At 38.7% G+C, this 21,383-nt stretch overlaps 1 protein-coding gene across 4 annotated transcripts in view; it reads left to right on the forward strand.

The window, feature by feature from the left end:
* ap2b1.L (adaptor related protein complex 2 subunit beta 1 L homeolog) overlaps positions 1–21,383 on the forward strand; it is a 58,806-nt gene that overhangs the window by 4,334 nt on the left and 33,089 nt on the right. For all 4 annotated transcript variants that reach the window (XM_041580873.1, XM_018244820.2, XM_041580874.1 and 1 more), the window contains 10 exon segments: positions 2,455–2,514; positions 2,852–2,957; positions 4,333–4,468; positions 4,866–5,111; positions 12,497–12,687; positions 13,241–13,462; positions 19,883–20,003; positions 20,118–20,213; positions 20,577–20,692; positions 21,052–21,217. In XM_041580873.1, coding sequence (XP_041436807.1) covers positions 2,478–2,514; positions 2,852–2,957; positions 4,333–4,468; positions 4,866–5,111; positions 12,497–12,687; positions 13,241–13,462; positions 19,883–20,003; positions 20,118–20,213; positions 20,577–20,692; positions 21,052–21,217 — 1,437 coding nt within the window. In that variant the 5' untranslated portion in view covers positions 2,455–2,477.

The raw sequence follows: 21,383 nt of genomic DNA on the forward strand, positions 1-21,383 counted from the left end.
GAGGTGTAGAGAAGCCTCATGTGCTCTTCATTTAGGGTACACAGGGCTGTGCCTTGGCTTTCTTTCCTTGTGTTTAAGGCACAACCCCTGTGCCTTTAGCTAAATTCATTGCTACTTGTACTGCATGCGATTGGTTTATTGGTCATTGCTGACTGTGTATATGATTACTGCTCCACAGGTAAATTATACTTGTATTCAGATTTGAGTATCACTTGAAAAAGACACATAAACTGTGATATGTATTTATATTATTCCTGATCTGCTCTTTTAAGAACTCTCTTAACAACTGAACTTTAAAATGTATTTTAAAGGGCAAGTCAACCCCAAAATAAATAAAAAATGGCTAATAAAAGAAAGCAATTCTAAGCAACTTTCCAATATATATTTTGTTAAACATGTTCAGTGCTTTTAAAGGGCATGTAAAGGCAAATAAATAAAATCCCATTTTTACTTCTTTAGTGAAAAAGAAACCTATCTCCAATATACTTTAATTAAACAATGTGTACAGTTTTTATAAGAAACCTGACTGTATGCAGTGTAATTCTCCCTTCATTTACTGCTGTGGATAGGAATTGTCAGATGGTCCCTAAAGGCTCTGCAGGGAAACAATCATACTTATGAACAGCAGGGGGAGCCCCTGCCTTACTTTCCAGCCTTACTTCCCAGCCATGCAGAACTCAAGCAGCTTTGTTTGTTTCCCTGTATTTTTGCCTTTACATCCCCTTTACTGTTTCCAACTCCAGCTGCAGGGACAAAGATCATGGAGCCAGATTTAAACAGATAAGCTGGGATTCTATATGGAGGATTATTTTGCTGCAGCCACTGGTTCTGCAGAGTCGAAGAAAGTTTGTATTAAACAATACAAAAAGTCCACATTAGATTACATTACGACACAGTTCTGATAATTTATGACGATCCCTAAGCAGCCCAGACCACACTGAGCATGTGCACAGTCTTGGTCTTGCAAAGATGTTTGACAAAGTTACAAGATGGTGACACCCTGTGGCAAACTTTGAAAGCATAAATCATTTGTTTGATTAGGCTTTTAGTGCAGTGAGTTCATGTTTATGTTTAGTATACAAAATACAATATTTCTAGCCTTATTCTATTTTAGACTTTATTTCCCCTTTAAAGTTATTTGTAAAAATGTTTGCTTTTGAAAGCAGCATTTGCTTAATTCCTGGTTGTTACTTTTTAAATAATGTTGCTAAAGTCTTTGTTCCCCAGCAGTAAAGCCAGGTCTGTTAATCAGCTGCCTTGTTTTACATTGTATCAACGTTCTGAGTCACCAGTGCAGAGAATAGAAAGGGACAGTCACTGCTTTCAATAGCAATATATATGCAAATAACTTTAAGACCATAGAAAATTTGTAATGAACGTATGTTGCAAAGTTGCTTAGAATATTTTCTCTTATTAGGCAAATTTTTATTTTATAGTTGACTTTCCCTTTAAAGGAGAATTCGACTGTTCACTAAAAAAAAACCTACCTCCCGCCCAGCCTAGCTGCCCTCCCCGGGGAAATGCCCCTAACTTTTTACTTACCCCTCGGCGCAGATTCAGACCCGGAAGATGGCTGTGGTAAACTGCAATCTGAGAATCTGTGCCGAGGGGTAAGCATTTGCCCAGGGGGCTAGGCTGGGGGGGGGGGTCTACGTAGGGTAGGAGGGTAGGGTTTTTTTAGTTACTGGGTTGAATTCTCCTTTAAGAACAGTTCTTTTTTTTTTTCCTCTCCTTTTTTTCTAATTGTTTTTGATTGGTTGTTTTTTGTATTAAAGCTCATTTCCTGGGGGTAAGGTCTTAGCCCATGATTAAGTACCTTTTGGGTACAAAACGCATAGGCCCTATGTAGATGTACTTATACTTTTAAATATGATAAATAAAGACTCAATTTTTCAACTTATATTTCTGGCCTTGTGGACTCCTCTCAGTGCTAGACAGTCAAGTTATTTTGCTGTGTTTTGGGCAAAAAACTGAGCCAGCAGTCGAAAAGAAAAATAATCCTCCCCCTCCTCTCTTGTCCTATTAGGTTAGGGACAAATGTAGAGCAGGCACATGCAGCCATGGTGCATTTTGTAGCAACATTAGTCATTTTGGCACCAAAATCCGCCATGTCTGTCTGCAACTGTGGAGACAATGTATCTGGGAGCAGACACATAGAACAGCGGAGAGCAAATTCTCGTCCTACATTTCTCTACAGGTTGAGACCTGCTATGTCTGTCCTAGCCTTAGCGCGTTTTTTTTCCAATGTAAGCAGCGCTGTCGTCACCCGTACATTGCGCCTGCAAGGGGGGGGGCTGAAGGGGAGCCGGTCGGAAGCGAATTCATGGGAATTGTACTTGTTAAATAAATATATAAATAATACTGTATTTACTTCCTTATCAGTTACCTTATTATTTGTGCACAATGATGTTTATGATGTTAACCAATTGTTTTTTTTTTTAAATTGTATTTTAGTGTAATCAAAGTCAAAAAGAAACATGACAGATTCAAAGTATTTCACAACTAACAAAAAAGGTACTGTTACTGTGATCTTTTGAATATATTTCTCTATAGAATATATCTACATATCTACACACACACACATACACATACACACCATGTTAAAAAAATCATACTGCAATATTATTTAACTGAGGAGCAATGCATGTGTTGTAGCATATTCATTCAATATGTTTTGTTTCCTTTGTTTAATCTAGTTTTTAATAAAATGCTTCAAGTCATATAAATGTATGCAACAATTGAATTATTGTCTAGATCTAGAACAACATTGGCCTGTGTTTTTCTTTTTTTTCATTTTAAATCACTTGTTAGTGTGCATGTATGCTTGGTTAAAGTTTCCACCTGTGTTTAGGGGAGATCTTTGAGCTGAAAGCTGAACTGAACAATGAGAAGAAAGAGAAACGGAAGGAAGCTGTAAAGAAAGTTATTGCTGCAATGACCGTGGGCAAAGATGTCAGGTATTAAAACAGTCAAACACAGCCATTATCCATAACACATGTTCCACAGAATTCGTCAGTCTAGCGCTGAGCCACAAATGTTGGCTCCTGCTGGAGTCACAGGCTGAAGACTGCTCAAAGTGCTTCCTGTGGCATTCAGCAGCATTTTACCTGCAGAAGTTTTCAGAGATTATGTCACTGCTTCTCAGTAGCAATCATAAAAGCCCCGTTGTGCCCTGATTCAGTGACTTTATTTTATTACCCATAACATTAATGTATACATAATAGACCCCCTAAAAACGCACCCCTGCATCACAACTACACAATCAACATTCTCCAGTATAGCTTCGCTTCCCCATACCTGGGGTATCACAGCAAGGCTGGAGGCCACCATGTCTGGCTGTTTGAAATACTGTTGCTTGCTGTCGTATGGCAATTGCTCACCTGGACAATGCTGAGTTGTAGCCACCAAAGAGCTAGAGATAGTACGCCCCTGGCTGGTTGCTTAACTACAGAGGAAGCAGACCATGCAGCTGCAGGGAGGACCAGGAGTATTGAGAGCCCCATGGGTCCCTTTCATCATTGAACAATTTCAAAATATATTGGTAAAACAGGACAACCACTTGATATATTGGGGACCCTAAAATCAATTTGCTGTGGGGCCCAGTAACATCTAGTTACACCACATTAACCAGCCTTGGTGTCTGCCAACTCCACAGCACTCCCCAGCCTTTTACTACTAGACACTTTAGAGTGGGGACATATTGGGAAGTGTGGGTGAAACTGTTCAGGAGTGGTTCATCAGAAGAGCCATATAAACTATATATTGCTTCCTTTGCCCTTTAAAACAAAAATAGAGAAAATAAAAATGCATTGTGTGAAAGTCAGTTGAGGAACTAACGTTCATTGGGTCCTGGTGCACAATTTGGTACAGAGCTTCTTTTTTGTTATCCCATACCTGCAATCACCTGCAGTTTCTTAATCCCACCTTTCACCCTCAATTATTTCCCTTTAACCTTCAAATCCGGTTGTGTATTGGTATCCTTACTACATAATTGTACTTGTTTCTTTTCCCTTAGGCCCTGGCTCCTGTTGTTATGTTCTTGGTTGAAATATAGATTGTAAAAATGCAAACCTGATAATATGGCAAAATGAAGAGCTTAAAAACATATACATTTCTATATATACACTATAGTGATTGCTATAAGTCAAGCATGCTGAGCTTGCTATGATCTTCTATATTAGAGATGGGATAAGCACAAGGTTTTTTTAGGTAGCCTCAGCCTCCCTAAAAAAAAGATAGCTATTATACAGTAAGTGTGAATTGCTCACTGCGCTCATACAAAGCACTTCTGCATATGTTCACTAATTTGTCCCTTTTCTTAAAAATTTACAGCTCCCTTTTTCCAGATGTGGTGAACTGCATGCAAACAGACAATCTGGAACTGAAGAAACTTGTTTACCTGTACCTGATGAACTATGCCAAAAGCCAGCCAGACATGGCGATCATGGCTGTAAACAGCTTTGTCAAGGTGGCTATCGGTTTGCCTGTTTTTTGTCTTGGTGTTGATATGTTTTTGATATACCAGTGCCAGAAGTGTTTGAAGGATGTAGCCTGCTCAATAAAATTAAAGTGGAAGTTTTCTATGGCTATCTTGCTTATTGTTTTTCTTTCTGTACATTTGGACTATTATGTATTTGATCTTTAATAGCATAAATGTATAATCAGGCATTTTAGCAAAGAAGCTTGAACAGTACAGACTACCATTCCCCTTATGTAATGGACTGCGAAAGGGTTTATTCTATATAATACACCATTATTATTCAATCTTATTTTGTTTTTGAGATTGCGTTTATTAGGCACACTTGACTTTGTATTTAGGCCTTGTGACTTATTGCATAGCAATGATTAATTGTGTTTTTACTCAGGACTGTGAGGATCCAAACCCTCTGATCCGAGCCCTGGCAGTGCGCACCATGGGTTGTATCCGAGTTGATAAGATCACTGAGTACCTCTGTGAGCCTTTGCGGAAGTGCCTGAAGGATGAGGACCCATACGTGCGCAAGACAGCAGCAGTGTGTGTAGCCAAACTCCACGACATTAATGCCCAGATGGTGGAAGATCAGGGCTTTTTGGACTCCCTGAGGGATCTGATTGCTGACTCCAATCCAATGGTAAGCTATACAGCTAAAAAACTGGATTTCAGTTTATATAATATATAATATTATATATAATTTGTTGTTAAAAAGAAATCATGGAATAAAGTAATCTAGCAATGCATTTTTAAGTATAAATTAGATTTGTGTAAGATTAAAATAACTGACAAACACATTCATTAGCAAGTAGACTGTTTCATTTATCATTTGCTACAGAAAAGACGTAAGGTTTTCTAGACCCCTTGCCATCCTAAGGCTGCCTTTCTTTGCTGCCCCCCATGCTCACTTTCAGGAGCATGAGCATGTGTGAGAGAGGCCTGAACGCTAGTGCATAGATTATCATTGCATTCTCTGCACTAGAACAGCTGAAATTCCGATAAGATCTGACAAAAATGTACTCATCTGTTACAAGGGGCCAGACCCATTTTATGTCACGTATATATATTACTTCTTTTTACGTTTTTCAGGGGATCAGAAAAAATGGTGTAAAAAACTGTTAATTGTTAAATCCGGGAAAATACTGTTCATTGGTGGGACCGCAGAAAAATGGTATAAAATCAGGGAATGTAAAATTTTGGTTTCACTGTACAGCTATGGGATCCATTGTCCAGAAAGCTCTGAATTACGGAATTGCTATCCCTCAGGGACTCCATTTTAATCTAATAATTCACATTTTTAAAAATGATTTCCTTTTTCTCTGTAATGATAAAATTACCTTTTACTTAATAAAGTACAATACTGTGGGTCACATCAGTAGTTTCCTGGCATAGCATCAGCTTCAGCAGCATAGAACAGGAGTTGCACAAAGTATGTACAGCAAGAGTTATCTTGAAAATGTTATCCTGTTTTGTCACTTTCTGTTTCTGAAATAATTGAGTTAGACTCTTACAGCGCATAAGAATATACTCATTTTATATATTTACTTAAATAGAAGGTCCCCGAACACAGATTGTGCTCTCTTGGGTTAAGTGATTATCAACGGGCCCCCTTTAAAAGTTCATATTTCATATATTTATGTATTCTAAAGTAAAGCTTCCTGCTCTCTAATTCTGTCACATGCATATCCATGCAGTATTGTCATAAATATAAACACACAGTTTAGATAAATTAGAGATTCTTAACGTGATTTGGGTTCCAGTTCAATTAAGGCAGAAAGCACATATAGCATTGGCTGTACTGCTCCCAGCCTGCTTTTTTTCTGTAGCAGATCTACTCCCTTCTGCATTTCCATTTATTTGCACTGAAAATTACAGCTTACTCTTGTGTGCAGGTACATGGAGCCGAGGTCGGCCGAAAAATGCCGGCCTTTGCATTTTTTTGGGCCAATCTCCTCTCCATGTACTAGTAATCCAGTGGAGGCTGTACTTTTCAGTGCAGAAACGGAGCTGAGTGAAAACCAATGATCACCCTAAATGTGGTGACTTTTTTTTTAATTAGTTTCCAGTGATGCTGAAAGCTGAGCTAGGCCTCAAGTACATCACAAGACATTCATGAGGACACACACCGAAAGGGAAAATCGCATTTGGTTTGAGCCATTGAATATTAAAATGATAAATTTGTAGGTTAATTTTAACTACAGGTTTATCATCTTGCTAAGTGCAGCTTTGTGGATGTATAGGAACCATGTTTGAGTAAAGGATCCATACAGCTAAAGTGGTTCCCTAATTTTTTTTTTTTTTTTTTTTAATACTCCGAGGGTCTTTTTCTGGCCACAGTTTATGGTATCATTAGGCGGGCAGTGTGCTTACCAGCATATACGTATGCTTTGTAAATATATTTCCATCGTTCCACTGAATGTGTGAGTTTACTAACTACATTTTGACTGTCCATGGCACATGTATATATTGCCCCCCCCACCGCTGTCTGCTATGACCATTACCTGAAAGTGTTCATGCAATCACTTGCCAGGAAATCTTGGGAAAAGACTGCCATGCTTCCAATTGCATTAGCAATTGACGTAGCAGGTAGTGCCACCTTCTGAGCTACTAAACATCACTTGTCTTATGTACCATTGACCTAAAGCTGCCAACTGCTAGGCGTTAGACACTCTAATGGGGTTATGTAATAAAAGACACTACAGGGTGTATATATTAACACCAGTGATGTTGCAAAGCAACCAATTTGATTCGAACAGTCACCTCAAAGTTAGAAAGTAGAGATCTGATTGGTTGCTATGGGCAAAATCACCAGTGATGTTTGTCTCCAATGATAATAAATATGCCCCTTAGTGTGCAGTAACCCATAGCAACCAACCAGCAGGATAAGATTTACTGGTCATCGGTTTAAAAGGAAATATCATATTGGTTTCCATGAGTTACTGTCTTTGGGGCAAGTACTCTGGATCATAAAATGTATGGTGCTGGTGTTAAAGTATAAGACATAGTGTATGCATCATAGTTTTTTTTTCTTTTGTCTGTTTCTAATCATATCTTTGATCTTTGACTCACCGGTGTTCATATAGCAGCACACAACATGGAAAATCAAGTATTCCAATGGTAGAGAACCCAAATTGTTGGTCTACCACTGATAAATATGCCCTCAGTTTGCCTCCATCCCACTTTACTGGGATGTAAATGACTTGCATTTGAGTTTACATGGTAGTCTCCTATGTGTATCAGAATTTCCAGACAGGGTAATGGATGTTTTATAGGCATCTGCGAAATGTGTCATTGTTGAGATTTATTTGCTTTAATAGAACATATTAATAGATTATAATGTTGTTCCATAATACAATGAAAATAAGAAGTTTTGCTACAGTTAATAGTAACAATATCCAATGCAGTTTTCTTGTGCTGACAGTAACACCATAGACTCTGATTTTTGTTGATTTGCATGCAGAAGCAGCAGGTTGCCTAGCAACACTCTGGTCCCATCTCTGGCAGTCTCTGTGTGAAGTGATGATCTGGATGAGTGCAGCATTTGTTGGTTGCTATGCAGCCTGACCTGTATTTCTTGGTTCATCCTAGGGTGTTAACTGAAAGTCTGCTGAGATTCTAAATTCTGATAAAAGAGCCACTACATGTAACAGTTTTTTTGTTTTGAGTCTTCCAGAGTGATGTGATCTTTACTTGCAGATGTTTTAGTAATGCATGTGATAATGTTTAAAATGATTATTCATTTAATTAATTATTATACAATATTCATTATGCTTCCTAAATAGGCAATTTAGTATTCCTGGCTATATGAGCAGACATACTTAAATTGACAGTTCAGTGTAAAAATAAAACTGGGTAAATAGATAGGCTGTGCAAAGAAAAAATGTTTCTAATATAGTGAATAAGAGAGGGCCTAAATAGAAAGATAAGTAATAAAAAGTAGCAATAACAATACATTTGTAGCTTTGCAGAGCATTTGATTTGAGATTGGGTCAGTGACCCCCATTTAAAATCTGGAAAGAAGCAGAAGAAAACTGTAAATAATTAGAAAACTATAAAAAAAAATTGCTTAGAATTGTATACTAAAAGTTAACTTATAGGTGTACCACCCCTTTAAAGAGTCTGATTGCTCCTCTGATATGAAGCTGACTTCCAGTTCAGAACACACACAGGAATGCAGGCTTTCTGTTGTCCAAAGTATAGTGGAAAATTGCTTAGAATTAGTGATGTGCGAATCTGAACCATTTTGCTTTTCCATAAATTCAGGAAACTGCGAAAATTCTTTGAAATACATTGAAGTCTATGGGCGACAACAGTTTTTTGATGTACGACATTTTTTTTCACCCTTTAGAGTCTAAGTGTGCCATTTTCACTGCTTAGAATTACATTTTCTTTCATAAGAAAAGCATTTTATTTTTGGCCTGACATTACCCCAAGTGTTAATCTCTACTACCAAATCTGTGTCTCATTATTAAAATAGTGTCTACCACCATCCAGAGTCTTCCTTACCACATCCCAGCCTGACAATTACCACTGGTTTAATCATATATAACAAAAGGAAGCTGGAATAAAGCAGGGTTACTGTATCCATGCTTTATCCTCACAACGTGTTGAGTTAGTATAAATACTTTGTCATGAATTTGTGTGTAAATAAACACTAATGCAGTAATCCCACTTGGTTCCAGCATCATTGTGTTATATATAATTTAATCGGTGTCCCAGTAGTCTGGTAGCCCGGCCCCTAATAGGGCAAAGATCCACTTGTGTTTTAAGTTTGTTTTACTCTGCTGGTAAGTGGAATCTTGTCACGTTATGCAAACCAACATCTTTGCATTTGTGTAATTCTCTGAATAATCCCTGGGTACTACTATAAAGCCAAAAGAGGGAACTATGCAACTGATATAAAGCACTGCGTATCTTGACAGCGCTATATAAATAAATGATGAAGATAACATTATACATACTGTATGTGTCTGCAAGTCATAATAAAATCACACTATACTGTATTATATTTGCAGAACACAAGGGGCATAATGCACTGGAACATGCTCATTTGTTTTGCTGCAGTCGTTTCACTGGCTGGAAAAAAACTGTGCTCTTTGTTCCCTTGGTGATTTGTGTAGACACAATGTAACAACCATTTCAATATAATCTATATATGGCTTTTTTGATGACTTTAAAGTAAGCAAGAAAAGTATTCATTAGGTGAGAAGTGCAGACAGAGTATATAGTTGTACAGGGAGATGTATCGGTCCTAGAAACTATGGTCTTTTATACTGCCACTTTCTGAAACAGAAACTGTTTAGAAATCAGAAACTGAAATGTATACATATATATGCAACAAAGATCAGTGAAGTTGTCAATCCATAAAGTGAACAGAAGCATGCATTTTCCGATGTAAGTTGGAGGATCAGCTGTTTTATTACCACCTTGATCCTTGAGAAATTTTTAACTATGGGAAAAATGGGAACTATGGGAATGGGAACAAGTGAATTTTTTTTTGGCTACAGCTTCTTACTGTGTGTACATGCCTAGGTTCCTCGTTTATAATGCAACTGCTTTGTTAAAACAGTAGTTTCTCATGTATAATGCAAATGCTTTGTTAAAGCCGTAGTTAATACTCTTTAAGGGGGCAGTGCTCGTTTTTGTGATCAAGTTTAACATTTGGCCCAAGATCTTTCGGCCTCCTCCCTTATCTGTACACCCCCACCAACACTGCTACTGATAATGTCTTAATAGGTTGGTAAGTGGAAGATTCCTATTAATCAGAAGCGTATTACACCTCATTAGCTGTGTTACACACTCAGTTAATTTTCCAATTACCCTCTGACAGTAACAAAGCAATCTGAGGCCCGACTCTTATTCATGCTGCTGTCTCGGCTTTCCTTACCATTGCTTGCCTTGTAGGCTCATTCCGGTCTCCCGCAGTTTACAGTCAGATCCAGCATCTGATGAATGAAGAGAATGGAGAATAATCATAAATGTAGAAGTTGCTGGTGCAATGACCACTCGGTCCCCCTCTCCATAACCTTTTATAATTGAGCACACGTTCAGATTAACGTCTTGATAAAGATGATCATTTAGATTCCTTGGTGGTTTGCTGAAATAAATGTCTGACTTTTTGTCTGCTCTGTCTTTTCTTGATTAGATAGAGTGTGAACGTTTTGCATATCCCTTGTTCCTTTGAGAAATACAGAGTACAAAGCACCAATCAGAATGTTCTGCTCAAATTTGTATTTGAAGCTTGAAGGGATTGATCCAGTATGTTATTCTTGATTGAAGCATACAGATCTAACACTCGGTGGTTGATTTGATGAATTATAACTCCTTTGCATTTGTTATGCTGCAAAGAATGTGCTGTAACAGAGGCAATGGACCTAATTTCTTCTTTTAGAATACACATTCTGTCACGCCAGCCTTCTGCTTTTAGCGATATCGCCTGGCTAGACTAAGAATTTGGGAGCATTTTATAGATACATCAATAACTTTCTGCTTTTATGAGCCAATGGCTTATTTGCAAGCTTAATTAAATTGCTCATTTACAGTTCATAAACCAATTTCTACAGTTTATCGTTAAGTGCCATTTCCACCCCAGTGCTTCTCAAAGCACTTCTTGTTTCTGAACCATTCACATTGAGGTTATATGCTACATAAATAACCTACTTAGTTTAATCAGACCGGTACTAACTTGAGGCTGAGATGGGCCGGGGTTGCTTCCAGATAAAGTTGAGTAAGCTTGAAATTGTTGGTAGAGCACAAATAAAAGGAATTCCTACAAATGGTCCTTGCCTAGTTGTACATGTCTGAGTTGTTTGATTGCACTTAAAAATGTATTTAGAGCAGTGCTGTCTAACTTCTGTGTGTACTGGGGTGGAATTTTTCTGGGCTACATGGTGGAGGGGCCGATAATGGAAGCCAGTGTTGGCCACTCCCTGTGTTTAAACCACACCCACTATAAACCACACCCATGTTACCACAAGACCATGTCCACACACCAGTACACCAAATGGTTGGTACTCTCTGCAGGGATATCGCTTATTACACATATGTAAAAAAAAAGTTGTCATATTACGACATACCCTTACATAATATGCCTCATCCTCCCCTATGGACAACACAGCACCCCACCCATCACATGATTACACCTTAGGGGACCCTAACAACAATTTTCAAATGCTAATAAGCCCACAGAATAAACCCCTACCAGGCTTATGTTCCACAGGCAGAGTATGGCACACACAGAGAGTATAGGGAAGGCAGAGTATGGCACACCCAATGAACATAGGGAAGGCAGAGTATGGCACACACAGATAGCATAGGGCAGGCAGAGTATGGTACACCCAAGGAGAATAGGGCAGCCAGAGTATGGCACACACAGGGAGCATAGGGCAGGCAGAGTATGGCACACCCAAGGAGAATAGGGCAGCCAGAGTATGGCACACACAGGGAGCATAGGGCAGGCAGAGTATGGCACACCCAATGAACATAGGGAAGGCAGAGTATGGCACACACAGGTAGCATAGGGCAGGCAGAGTATGGCACACCCAAGGAGAATAGGGCAGCCAGAGTGTGGCACACACAGGGAACATAGGGCAGGCCCAATTCAAGCCCCGACTGGGGCTGTTTGCAGACTCTCAAATGATCAAATTAGTAGGGATGCACCAAATCCTTCGCAAAATATTTTTCTGAATACTGATCCGAATACTAATTTGCATATGCAAATTAGGGGTGGGAAGGGGAAAAAAATGTACTTCCTTGTTTTGTGACAAAAAGTCACGTGATTTCCCTCCCAGCCCCCAATTTGCAAATACAAATTAGGATTTGGGTTCGGCCGGGCAGAAGGATGCAGCCAAATCCTGCTGAATCCCGAACAGAATCCTGGATTCGGTGCATCCCCACAAATCAGTAATGTCTAGATTGAGTTCCTTTTTAACCTGTTTTCTGAATTGTATCCTTAAATCCACAGATTAACCTCACTTATCACTTGGAATAATTCTTATGTTGTTTTTTTTTCTTTCTTGTGGGCAGGTGGTAGCCAATGCAGTAGCTGCTCTGTCAGAGATCAGCGAGTCTCACCCAAACAGTAATCTGTTGGACCTGAATCCCCAAAACATCAGCAAACTGCTAACTGCTCTTAATGAATGCACTGAGTGGGGCCAGATCTTCATCTTGGACTGTCTATCAAATTATAATCCCAAGGATGAGAGGGAGGCACAGAGGCAAGTATTCCCACCATAGCAAACCCCCTTTCAGCATGTGGCTGAATTTGGAAAGTGTTTTTCTCCTAAATGCTTTTGGAATAAGAGGGCTTCACTTTTGTAAAGTATAAAAATCTAACAGGCTAGCTTTGAAGTATATTTCTGTTTTTTACTTTTTAACTCTAACACTTATTTAAAAGGACTCTTATTTAAGAGTGGTAGAATGTTAGTATCGGAATAGACAAAGAACACAAACTTGCAGTGATCATACTCCATTTGTTTTGTTTTTTTAAAACAAATGACTTGGCAAGAGTTGTTTTTTTTTAGAGAGAATAGGAGTACCAAATTGGGGTCCTGGGTTAGTGCTTAGAATTACTAGGCGGGTACCCAACAAATTGCAACCTTCCATTGATCTTGGGTTAAAAGGCCAGTTTACAGTTTTACTGATTGCATAGTTTAATTTTGCATGTGTCATTCGATTTAAACAAAATATTGTGTTTTTCTAAAATGTGCCTTCATTTGCTGTCTTATTTTATTAGTTTTTTTAATTGTTTTTTAATTTTTGTTTATGCAGTATCTGTGAGCGTGTCACTCCTCGACTGTCCCACGCCAACTCTGCTGTAGTACTGTCTGCTGTTAAAGTCTTGATGAAATTCATAGAGTTACTGCCTAAAGACTCTGACTACTATACCATGTTGTTGAAGAAACTAGCTCCTCCTTTGGTCACCTTGCTGTCGGGGGAGCCTGAAGTGCAGTATGTAGCACTTCGTAACATCAACCTTATTGTGCAGAAAAGGTAACTCATTTTCCACATCTTTTTTACTAAAGTACAGCCAAATCAGTGGCTCATGAACTGACACATGACTTAGGCTAATTCAAGACAGGGCTGAAAATCAGCCTGCTGAAATACGCAGGCCAAGAATCAGCCTTTACTCTAAAGAAAAGCGAGAGTTTGCATTCTCGAGCTGAAATCAGCCGCTTGTTCGTGTTCCCCAGCCAACACAATTGTTGGCCCGGGTGTAGGCACAAGCAGTTGATTTCTGACATACTTGGCTTGAATGAGATACACTTGACCGAGCTCAGCTGTAAAAATAGTGTCACCCTTCTCTGTACTCTTTACCTTGATACAGTTTTTGAGGAATTGTACTTATTAAAGGGATACTGTCACAGTAAAACATTTTTTTTTTTTCAAAACACACAAGTTAATAGTGCTGCTCCAGCAGAATTCTGAGCACAACCCATGTCGTAGTATATTACCATGGGAAGGGGAGAAACAATAGCTTTTTCAAAGCCATTCCAAGTGCTGACTCCCTCATGCACAATGCACTGAGATGGCTGCCAAATATTACAGGTTAAAGAATACATGTGTTGGTTCAAGAATAACATTTTAAATAGTAGAGTTATTTATTTGCAATGTAAACAGTGTAATTTAGAAATAAAAAGTAAACTATAAAAATCATGGCATGCCTTTTAGCTAAACTTCCCTGCTAAATTGTTACTGTCTAACTTTTCCCTTCTGCAAGGTCTGTTAGAGAGTTAATCTGCCATCATAAAGTAGAAAATCATGGGATGCAGTGTTTAATATACTTAAACTGTGGATTATAAAACAGGCATATTAGTAAGAGTCATTAAAACATTTATGACATTTGAAAATATCTAGGGAGGGGGCAGTGTATATGCTGCTAAGTCTCAGCATTCCTGCCATCTGGTTATACTGAAAAACAGCATAATGACCTGCAAAATGAATGCAAACCATAAGCCTGCATGTTTAGTTTATGTCATTAGCAAAATGGAAAACCGTATGATGTTGACTGAAAAGACAATACAGTTCTGTATGGTTAATTTAGCTGTGATATGAAGAAATCAAAATTTTAAATTAAACCTAAACACAGTATTTTTTTTGAGTCTGCCACACATCTAAGATGGACGCTTAAGAGATAAGCTCCGTACATTAGGGGAGACAACTTCCTCGCAGTTCATACCCACAGACTCGGAATCAGCTCAGCACATAAGTAATAGCTACCGGAGTAGTATGGGCCAAAGGCGAAACCTGAAAAAGGACCAAGCAACGGTTTCTACCTACTTTACTCCACGCAGGGAGAAGGTGCACCTGCGACGGCAGGAAAAATCCAGGAAATGCTGCAGGAGGTAAAGGGCGCACTCCAAAAAGATATTAAAAAGATGTCGGACGGACTCTGAAAGGACATCCGAGATGTTAGCGAACGGACCGCGCACCTAGAGGAACAGATGAGTGACTTTGCGGAGGCCCACAATGACCTTGCAGACTCCCATGGCAAATTGCAAACGGAGGTGGATCGCTTATCAGACAAGGTAATTGATCTGGAAGACAATAATGTACGGTTAAGGGGGATCCCTGAATCAGTTGGCCCACTGGACTTAGAGCAATATATTTTTCATCTAACAGCTGCCATAATGCCAGATGAACACCAACTGGAACGGACTATAGACCGCATACACAGGGTCCCCAAGCCAAAAGCTGCACCAGAAACAGCGCCAAGGGATATGCTAGCACGCTTTGTTTTCTACCAGACAAAAGATAAACTTATATCGCTCGCCAGAAAAAAGGAGGGCTGGCCAGTGGATTATAAGAATCTTGAGGTTTACACCGACTTGTCGCCAGCCACGCTCTTAAGGAGAAAGGCCTTTGCAGAAATAACAAGACTGCTGCGACAGCATACTATTCCCTACCGCTGGGGATATCCTGTAAAGATTATAGTTCAGAGAAATGGAGTGCCCACTACGCTAACATCTCCAGAAGAGGCTAAAAAAGCCCTTATTAGATGGAATATTATCGCTACGGAGCGAGATAAAGGATCTTCACCGCAGCACAAGCCTCCAAATTCACCATGTAAATTGAATAGGGAATGGCTTAAGGCATAGAGGTGGCCGAAGAAACATGCTGATTCTGAACCACCCGTTAACTTCGGAGGAAGTTAAAGTTCCAGAGGTATCTTATAATATAGGAACTCCCCTAATCACGAGGAGACGGAAAATCTCCAGAGCCCCCACTGACTCTTCATTTAGCTAGAGGTATACCAGTGGTAATCGCTATTAGCCACCACATGCATATATTGCAGTTGTTATGTTTAAAATTGTTTGTTGATTTGTTTCATTTTACTGCTTTTTTTCAGCAAAGTTATTTGGTACAATGATCGTGTAACTATGTATATGTTGGTACAGTCAGGTAACGATTCAGGCAACCAATATGCAGGGAGTCTACAACCTGCAACCCTATATTGTGTAACATATGATAGGCTGCTGAGGGTAAAGCAATGGACAGTAAACAGAAGATGGTGCGTTATTATATTCACTGAATGCTAGGGGGTTGAATTCTCTCCATAAAAGAAATTAAGCGTTAAGGGATGTGTATCAGGCTAAAACAGATGTTTTATTTTATCAGGAAACGCACTTTAGCAAAGAAAAAACCGAGATTTTTCAACCGACATTACCCTCATAATTTGTTATTTATAATAAATCATAATTAATAATATTTAATGTTGATCTGTCTTATAGCTAATATAAAATATTCATTAGTAAATGTCTATGTTCCCAATGAACATCAGGGCAGGTTTCTATCACAAACATTTCGTAAACTGCTTAATGACGGGAAAGGGAAGTGCATAGTAGCTGTACCCGGAATCCTCATATAGACATACAACGAGGTGTGAAAAGTGTTGCTAATAAGAATCAATTGGCCCAAGCAAGAAAATGTAGAACCTTAATGCACAACTTTGCCCTGATTGACGTCTGGAGAGCTAAATACCCATCAGACAAGGACTACACCTATTTCTCCTGAAGATTTCATAACCATACTAGGATTTATATGTTCCTGATAGACACACAATCTGCTATACAAATTAGTAAGGCATGGATTGGTTTACAATAAATCAAACAAAAGATCTTACAATACTTTAGGGAAAACAATCCAGAAGATACTAGTTGGCAAAACACCTGGTTAGCACATAAAGCAGTTATAAGGGGAGAATTGATATCCCAACCAAAACAATTGAGAAAACATAGGGAGTTTGAACAATCTCAACTTGAAGTGCAGTTGCTAGAGTTGGAGAAACAACTTATTCAAAATTACAAAGTGTCCCTTGTCAAACAGATCAGGGACAAAAGGAACAGTTTTAACGCTATTCTGGCTGCTAAAACAGCTTATAGACTGCTACGCTTGAGACACTTATTTTACAGACAGGCTACTGGCCAACCTGCTGAGATAGAAACAAGTGCAAAACCGCACTCAGCACTTGATGGACTCACAGACTAAAATCACTGACCCCAAGCAAATAGCTAACATGTTTGTACAATATTATCGGACCCGGACTGAATATCAGGGGGAACCAAGATATCAAGGGTGTCCCCACTCCTGCAGGAGAGCAAAAAATTGGCTTGTTTGCTGATGATATATTGCTTGCCGTTACTGATCCTGTGGTCTACTCCCAAGGATATCTACTCCCAAGGATACTTTATGTATTTAGAATGTTACTAGTACCTCTTCCCCTTCAATTCCTCACAACTATACAAAAAGCTGTTAATAGATTTATCTATAAAGCATAAAGGTGAATCAATCACAGCTCCAAGCAGTAGTTTTAAACTGCAAAATTTTTATTAGCAGTGTTTGCGCACTACATGTTTCGGGCAGAGCCCTTTTTCAAGCCTACACTTGAAAAAGGGCTCTGCCCGAAACATGTAGTGCGCAAACACTGCTAATAAAAATTTTGCAGTTTAAAACTACTGCTTGGAGCTGTGATTGATTCACCTTTATGCTTTATTGATTACTAAGGGTGTAACACAGACACCTGAATCCACAGCCACAAAGAATACAGCAACAGTGACCTGAATCAGAAGCACCCTGTTTTCTAATAGATTTATCTGGCAACAAAACCCCCCAAGAATATCTTTTGTTGTATCACAATATCCTAGGGCCTCGGGAGGATTGGGATTACCCAACAGAAAATCATATTGCTCGAAACAGTTGTAAGAATGCATGCTGATGTGGTTTATAAAATGTGGGCGCTTATGGTAGGAGATAAAACTCTTACCCATTATTTTTGGTTACCCAAAAAATACAGAACGGATGGATTGCTACCAACAACCTTACATTCCTTGAAGAATTGGGGCATTATCTCAAACAAGCTCAATTTTGGATCTTTTCCATCTCCACTACTTCCATTAAGGGCATTTAAATATATTATACCTCAAATTTCCCTGAAAAAATGAATAGAGGCAGGAATCTACAAACTAGGTGACTTATATTTAGTGTCAACAATCGGACGGTTTACGGACATAGCCACTATATGTCCAGTCGTGGAGCTCTAGTAAACGGAAAGAAACTGATGTACACATCTGGATTAAATCACAGTCAAGGACAATGTACGTTGCTTTTAAGGGGTTTTATTTGCATATAGACATAATATACCCAGTTCCAAATAGAGTTACCGTAGTGCACAAATGCATAGAAAATTCAAAGCAGACATGTATGGCGTGTGAGAACCCCTAATGTGGTTTCGTTTAACTAATACCTTAAAAAGTGGACAGAGCAGAGCATAGTCATGACCACACCCCCAGACCTGCGGGGGCCCCACGGAAACAGATGATTAAATCTTTCTACATAGAAAGGAGCAACATATGAAGTTTGAATGAGCCATTTATAGTCCCACATGCACTAGTTAAATAGTATGGGTAGGTAAGCAAAATTAACAATCTATGACTGGTTCACGGATTGTTGTGTTGGAGTCTCTGTATCATATGATGTTCATGGGCCCTTTTGTATTTGTATTCAAATTGTTGAGTTATGAATTTATAATTATTTTCCTCCTGCTTAATTCCATAGCTTTTCTGAAAGTGTTACACAATGCTTAAACTGCCAGCATTATCAGTAAGCTTAAGTTATGCAAACATCGGACTCCATGCTTCCTTCTTACCTCCCATAGCTCTCCTTTAACCTTGATATTCCTCTACTCTACAGGAAGGTAAGAGTGCTGTGTCTATATGAGAACATTGTCTGACAGCAGACAGGAAAAAAATGGAAAAAGTTGGAGCTTCATCTTGAATATAATTCTAAAATGATAATACCCTATTCTGAGATATTCCATAAAACAGTACTGGCATAGATATGTGTTTATATTCAGTTCTATAAATTTAGAGGGCTATTTATTAAAGGTCGAGTTGTGTTTTTTCGAGGGTAGTTTCACAAAAAACTAAAAGCCAGAATCTGAAAATACTCCAGCTAAAACCTGTCAAGGTCATGTAGAAGTCAACGGCAGAGGTCCCTTGAACCATTTGAAGATGTTTTTTGCCTTTATGATTTTAGAGTTTTTTTCGGTGGTTGTCACTCAAAACCTCGATCAGTTTGAGTTATTCAAGGTTTTTTTAGCCTATAACTTGATTCGAGCATTCAAGTTTCCCCCCCGAATACATTCAATCGAGTTTTTTTACATTCAGGGTTTTTCATAAATAAGCCAACATTCAAGTCGTAAGTTTGTTTGATTCACAAAATCGACCTAAACAGTGTATTTAGTTAGTTTGAGTGGAAATAAACAAAAAATTGTCTCGGAATAGCTAGTTTGAAGCATCGGTCATATTAAAGGCACAGTAAATCCAGAATGAATCTAATCCTGTTTGCCTTAATCCCTACAAAATACAACATCAGCACTTTGTGCCTAAGTATGCCTCCTATAAATGTAAAGGAGCAAGACTAACGTAGGCTGCCATCAGTAGTCAAATAGCACTCTTGTGTCATAAACGTCTGTTTAGATGTAATGTAAAATCATGGCATCTGCTCTGGTCTGCACTTTGTTCATTATGAAACTTCAGACACAGCATCCTCCTGCTAGTGCTAACATGGGGCAGATTTCAGAGCAAAATAAAAACTTGTACATTTTAGGCAATCAATGAGGAGACAGAGAATACAAAAAAATAATTGTATGTTGAGATAGAGGGCAGGAAGCCTCCTAAACATCTCTCTCCTCACTGATAGCTCAAATAAAACAATCGTGGGTACCATTCTTTAACTTATGTCTTCAAATGACACTGAGATTTTGGTATGGGCACCACAGTTACAAATTCATTTTGTGAATCTCCTAATGGTGTGTACTCTCTTTTGAGTACATTGTGTATTTAAATATAAGCCATTGTGTATTAAAATATAAGCTGGGCTTTGACTTACCATGTACACTTCCTCTTTCTACAGACCTGAAATTCTAAAACAAGAAATTAAAGTTTTCTTTGTAAAGTACAATGATCCTATTTATGTCAAACTGGAGAAACTGGACATAATGATTCGCCTGGCATCACAGGCTAACATTGCTCAGGTCAGTAGTTTGTGCTACATGATCCTTTATATAAAACTTCATAAGATTTTTGACATTTCTTAAAAGAATTTTATGTTTTTTAAACAAATTTGCATCCAATTTTCCATGTTGTAGGTCTTGGCTGAGCTAAAGGAATATGCCACTGAGGTGGATGTTGATTTTGTTAGAAAGGCTGTTCGTGCCATTGGACGATGTGCCATTAAAGTTGAGGTGAGATAATTTAGTGAGAATGGATCAGCTTATGTTTTGTGAAGTCTTTAGGGGATGCTTATTATATAGTGGGGCAAAATGTTATGCTTCCCAGTGCCATTATTTGCCCAGAGTGGCATTTTCTGCTATAACAACATTTCTAGACTTCATTATTATATTCTATTTTCAACATAAAATACAAATTATACACAGAAAAACCCCTTTCGTTAGGGTACCAGGAAGCAAATGTATATATGTTTAGGCAATCCTAAAGAGCAGTGCATATTGGTAAATATTGCTTATTTTTATAGTGTTCTGCACATATGATTGAGCAAATTAGTAACTATTCTGTTAAGCGATACTTTTGTGTTCCTGGAACATTAGCAATCTGCAGAGCGCTGCGTGAGCACTCTCTTGGACCTCATCCAGACCAAGGTTAACTATGTGGTTCAAGAAGCCATTGTCGTTATCAGAGACATCTTCCGCAAGTATCCTAACAAGTATGTGTTCTATTCATCTTGTACACTATTGCATGCAGATCCTTACAGATACTTATGAATATGCTGAATATACAATGTCCGTTTGTATTGCTTGCGCTGCCTTCATATCACCTACAAAGAGTCTGAGTGACAATAAGTTAAAAGTTGGCCCATCAGTATTATTTAATTAATTTCATAACAACAGATGCCACCAGATACATTGCTTATTCACCTACAAGTGTGCAGTGATAAAAGTTCATCATGTGGATGTTGGGGGATTGCCTTAAGGATGTCCCTTTTTACAGTTGACTTCCATTGTTACTCCTTGCCTCTTTAAAAAAAAACATTTCTGGTATAGCGTCTCATCTTATCATTGCCAGGTATGAGAGCATAATTGCCACACTGTGTGAGAATCTGGATTCTTTGGATGAGCCAGATGCCCGTGGTGCCATGATCTGGATTGTTGGTGAATATGCAGAACGCATTGACAATGCGGATGAATTACTGGAGAGCTTCTTGGAGGGATTTCATGATGAGAGTACACAGGTACGTTTTTTTTTTTGCCTGGTCATTAAAAGCCTCAACGCCCAAACTGTAAACAAAAGTGTTTTTTCCAAGGTGATGCCACTTCTGTGGATGGTAATGCTGGAGATGTTAAGGTTCAAGCCTGATTGCTCACCTCTGCCTCTACATATATATTTGTATGCACAGT

Source organism: Xenopus laevis, chromosome 2L, assembly GCF_017654675.1.
Source record: "Xenopus laevis strain J_2021 chromosome 2L, Xenopus_laevis_v10.1, whole genome shotgun sequence".
Classification (NCBI taxonomy): Eukaryota; Metazoa; Chordata; class Amphibia; order Anura; family Pipidae; genus Xenopus; species Xenopus laevis.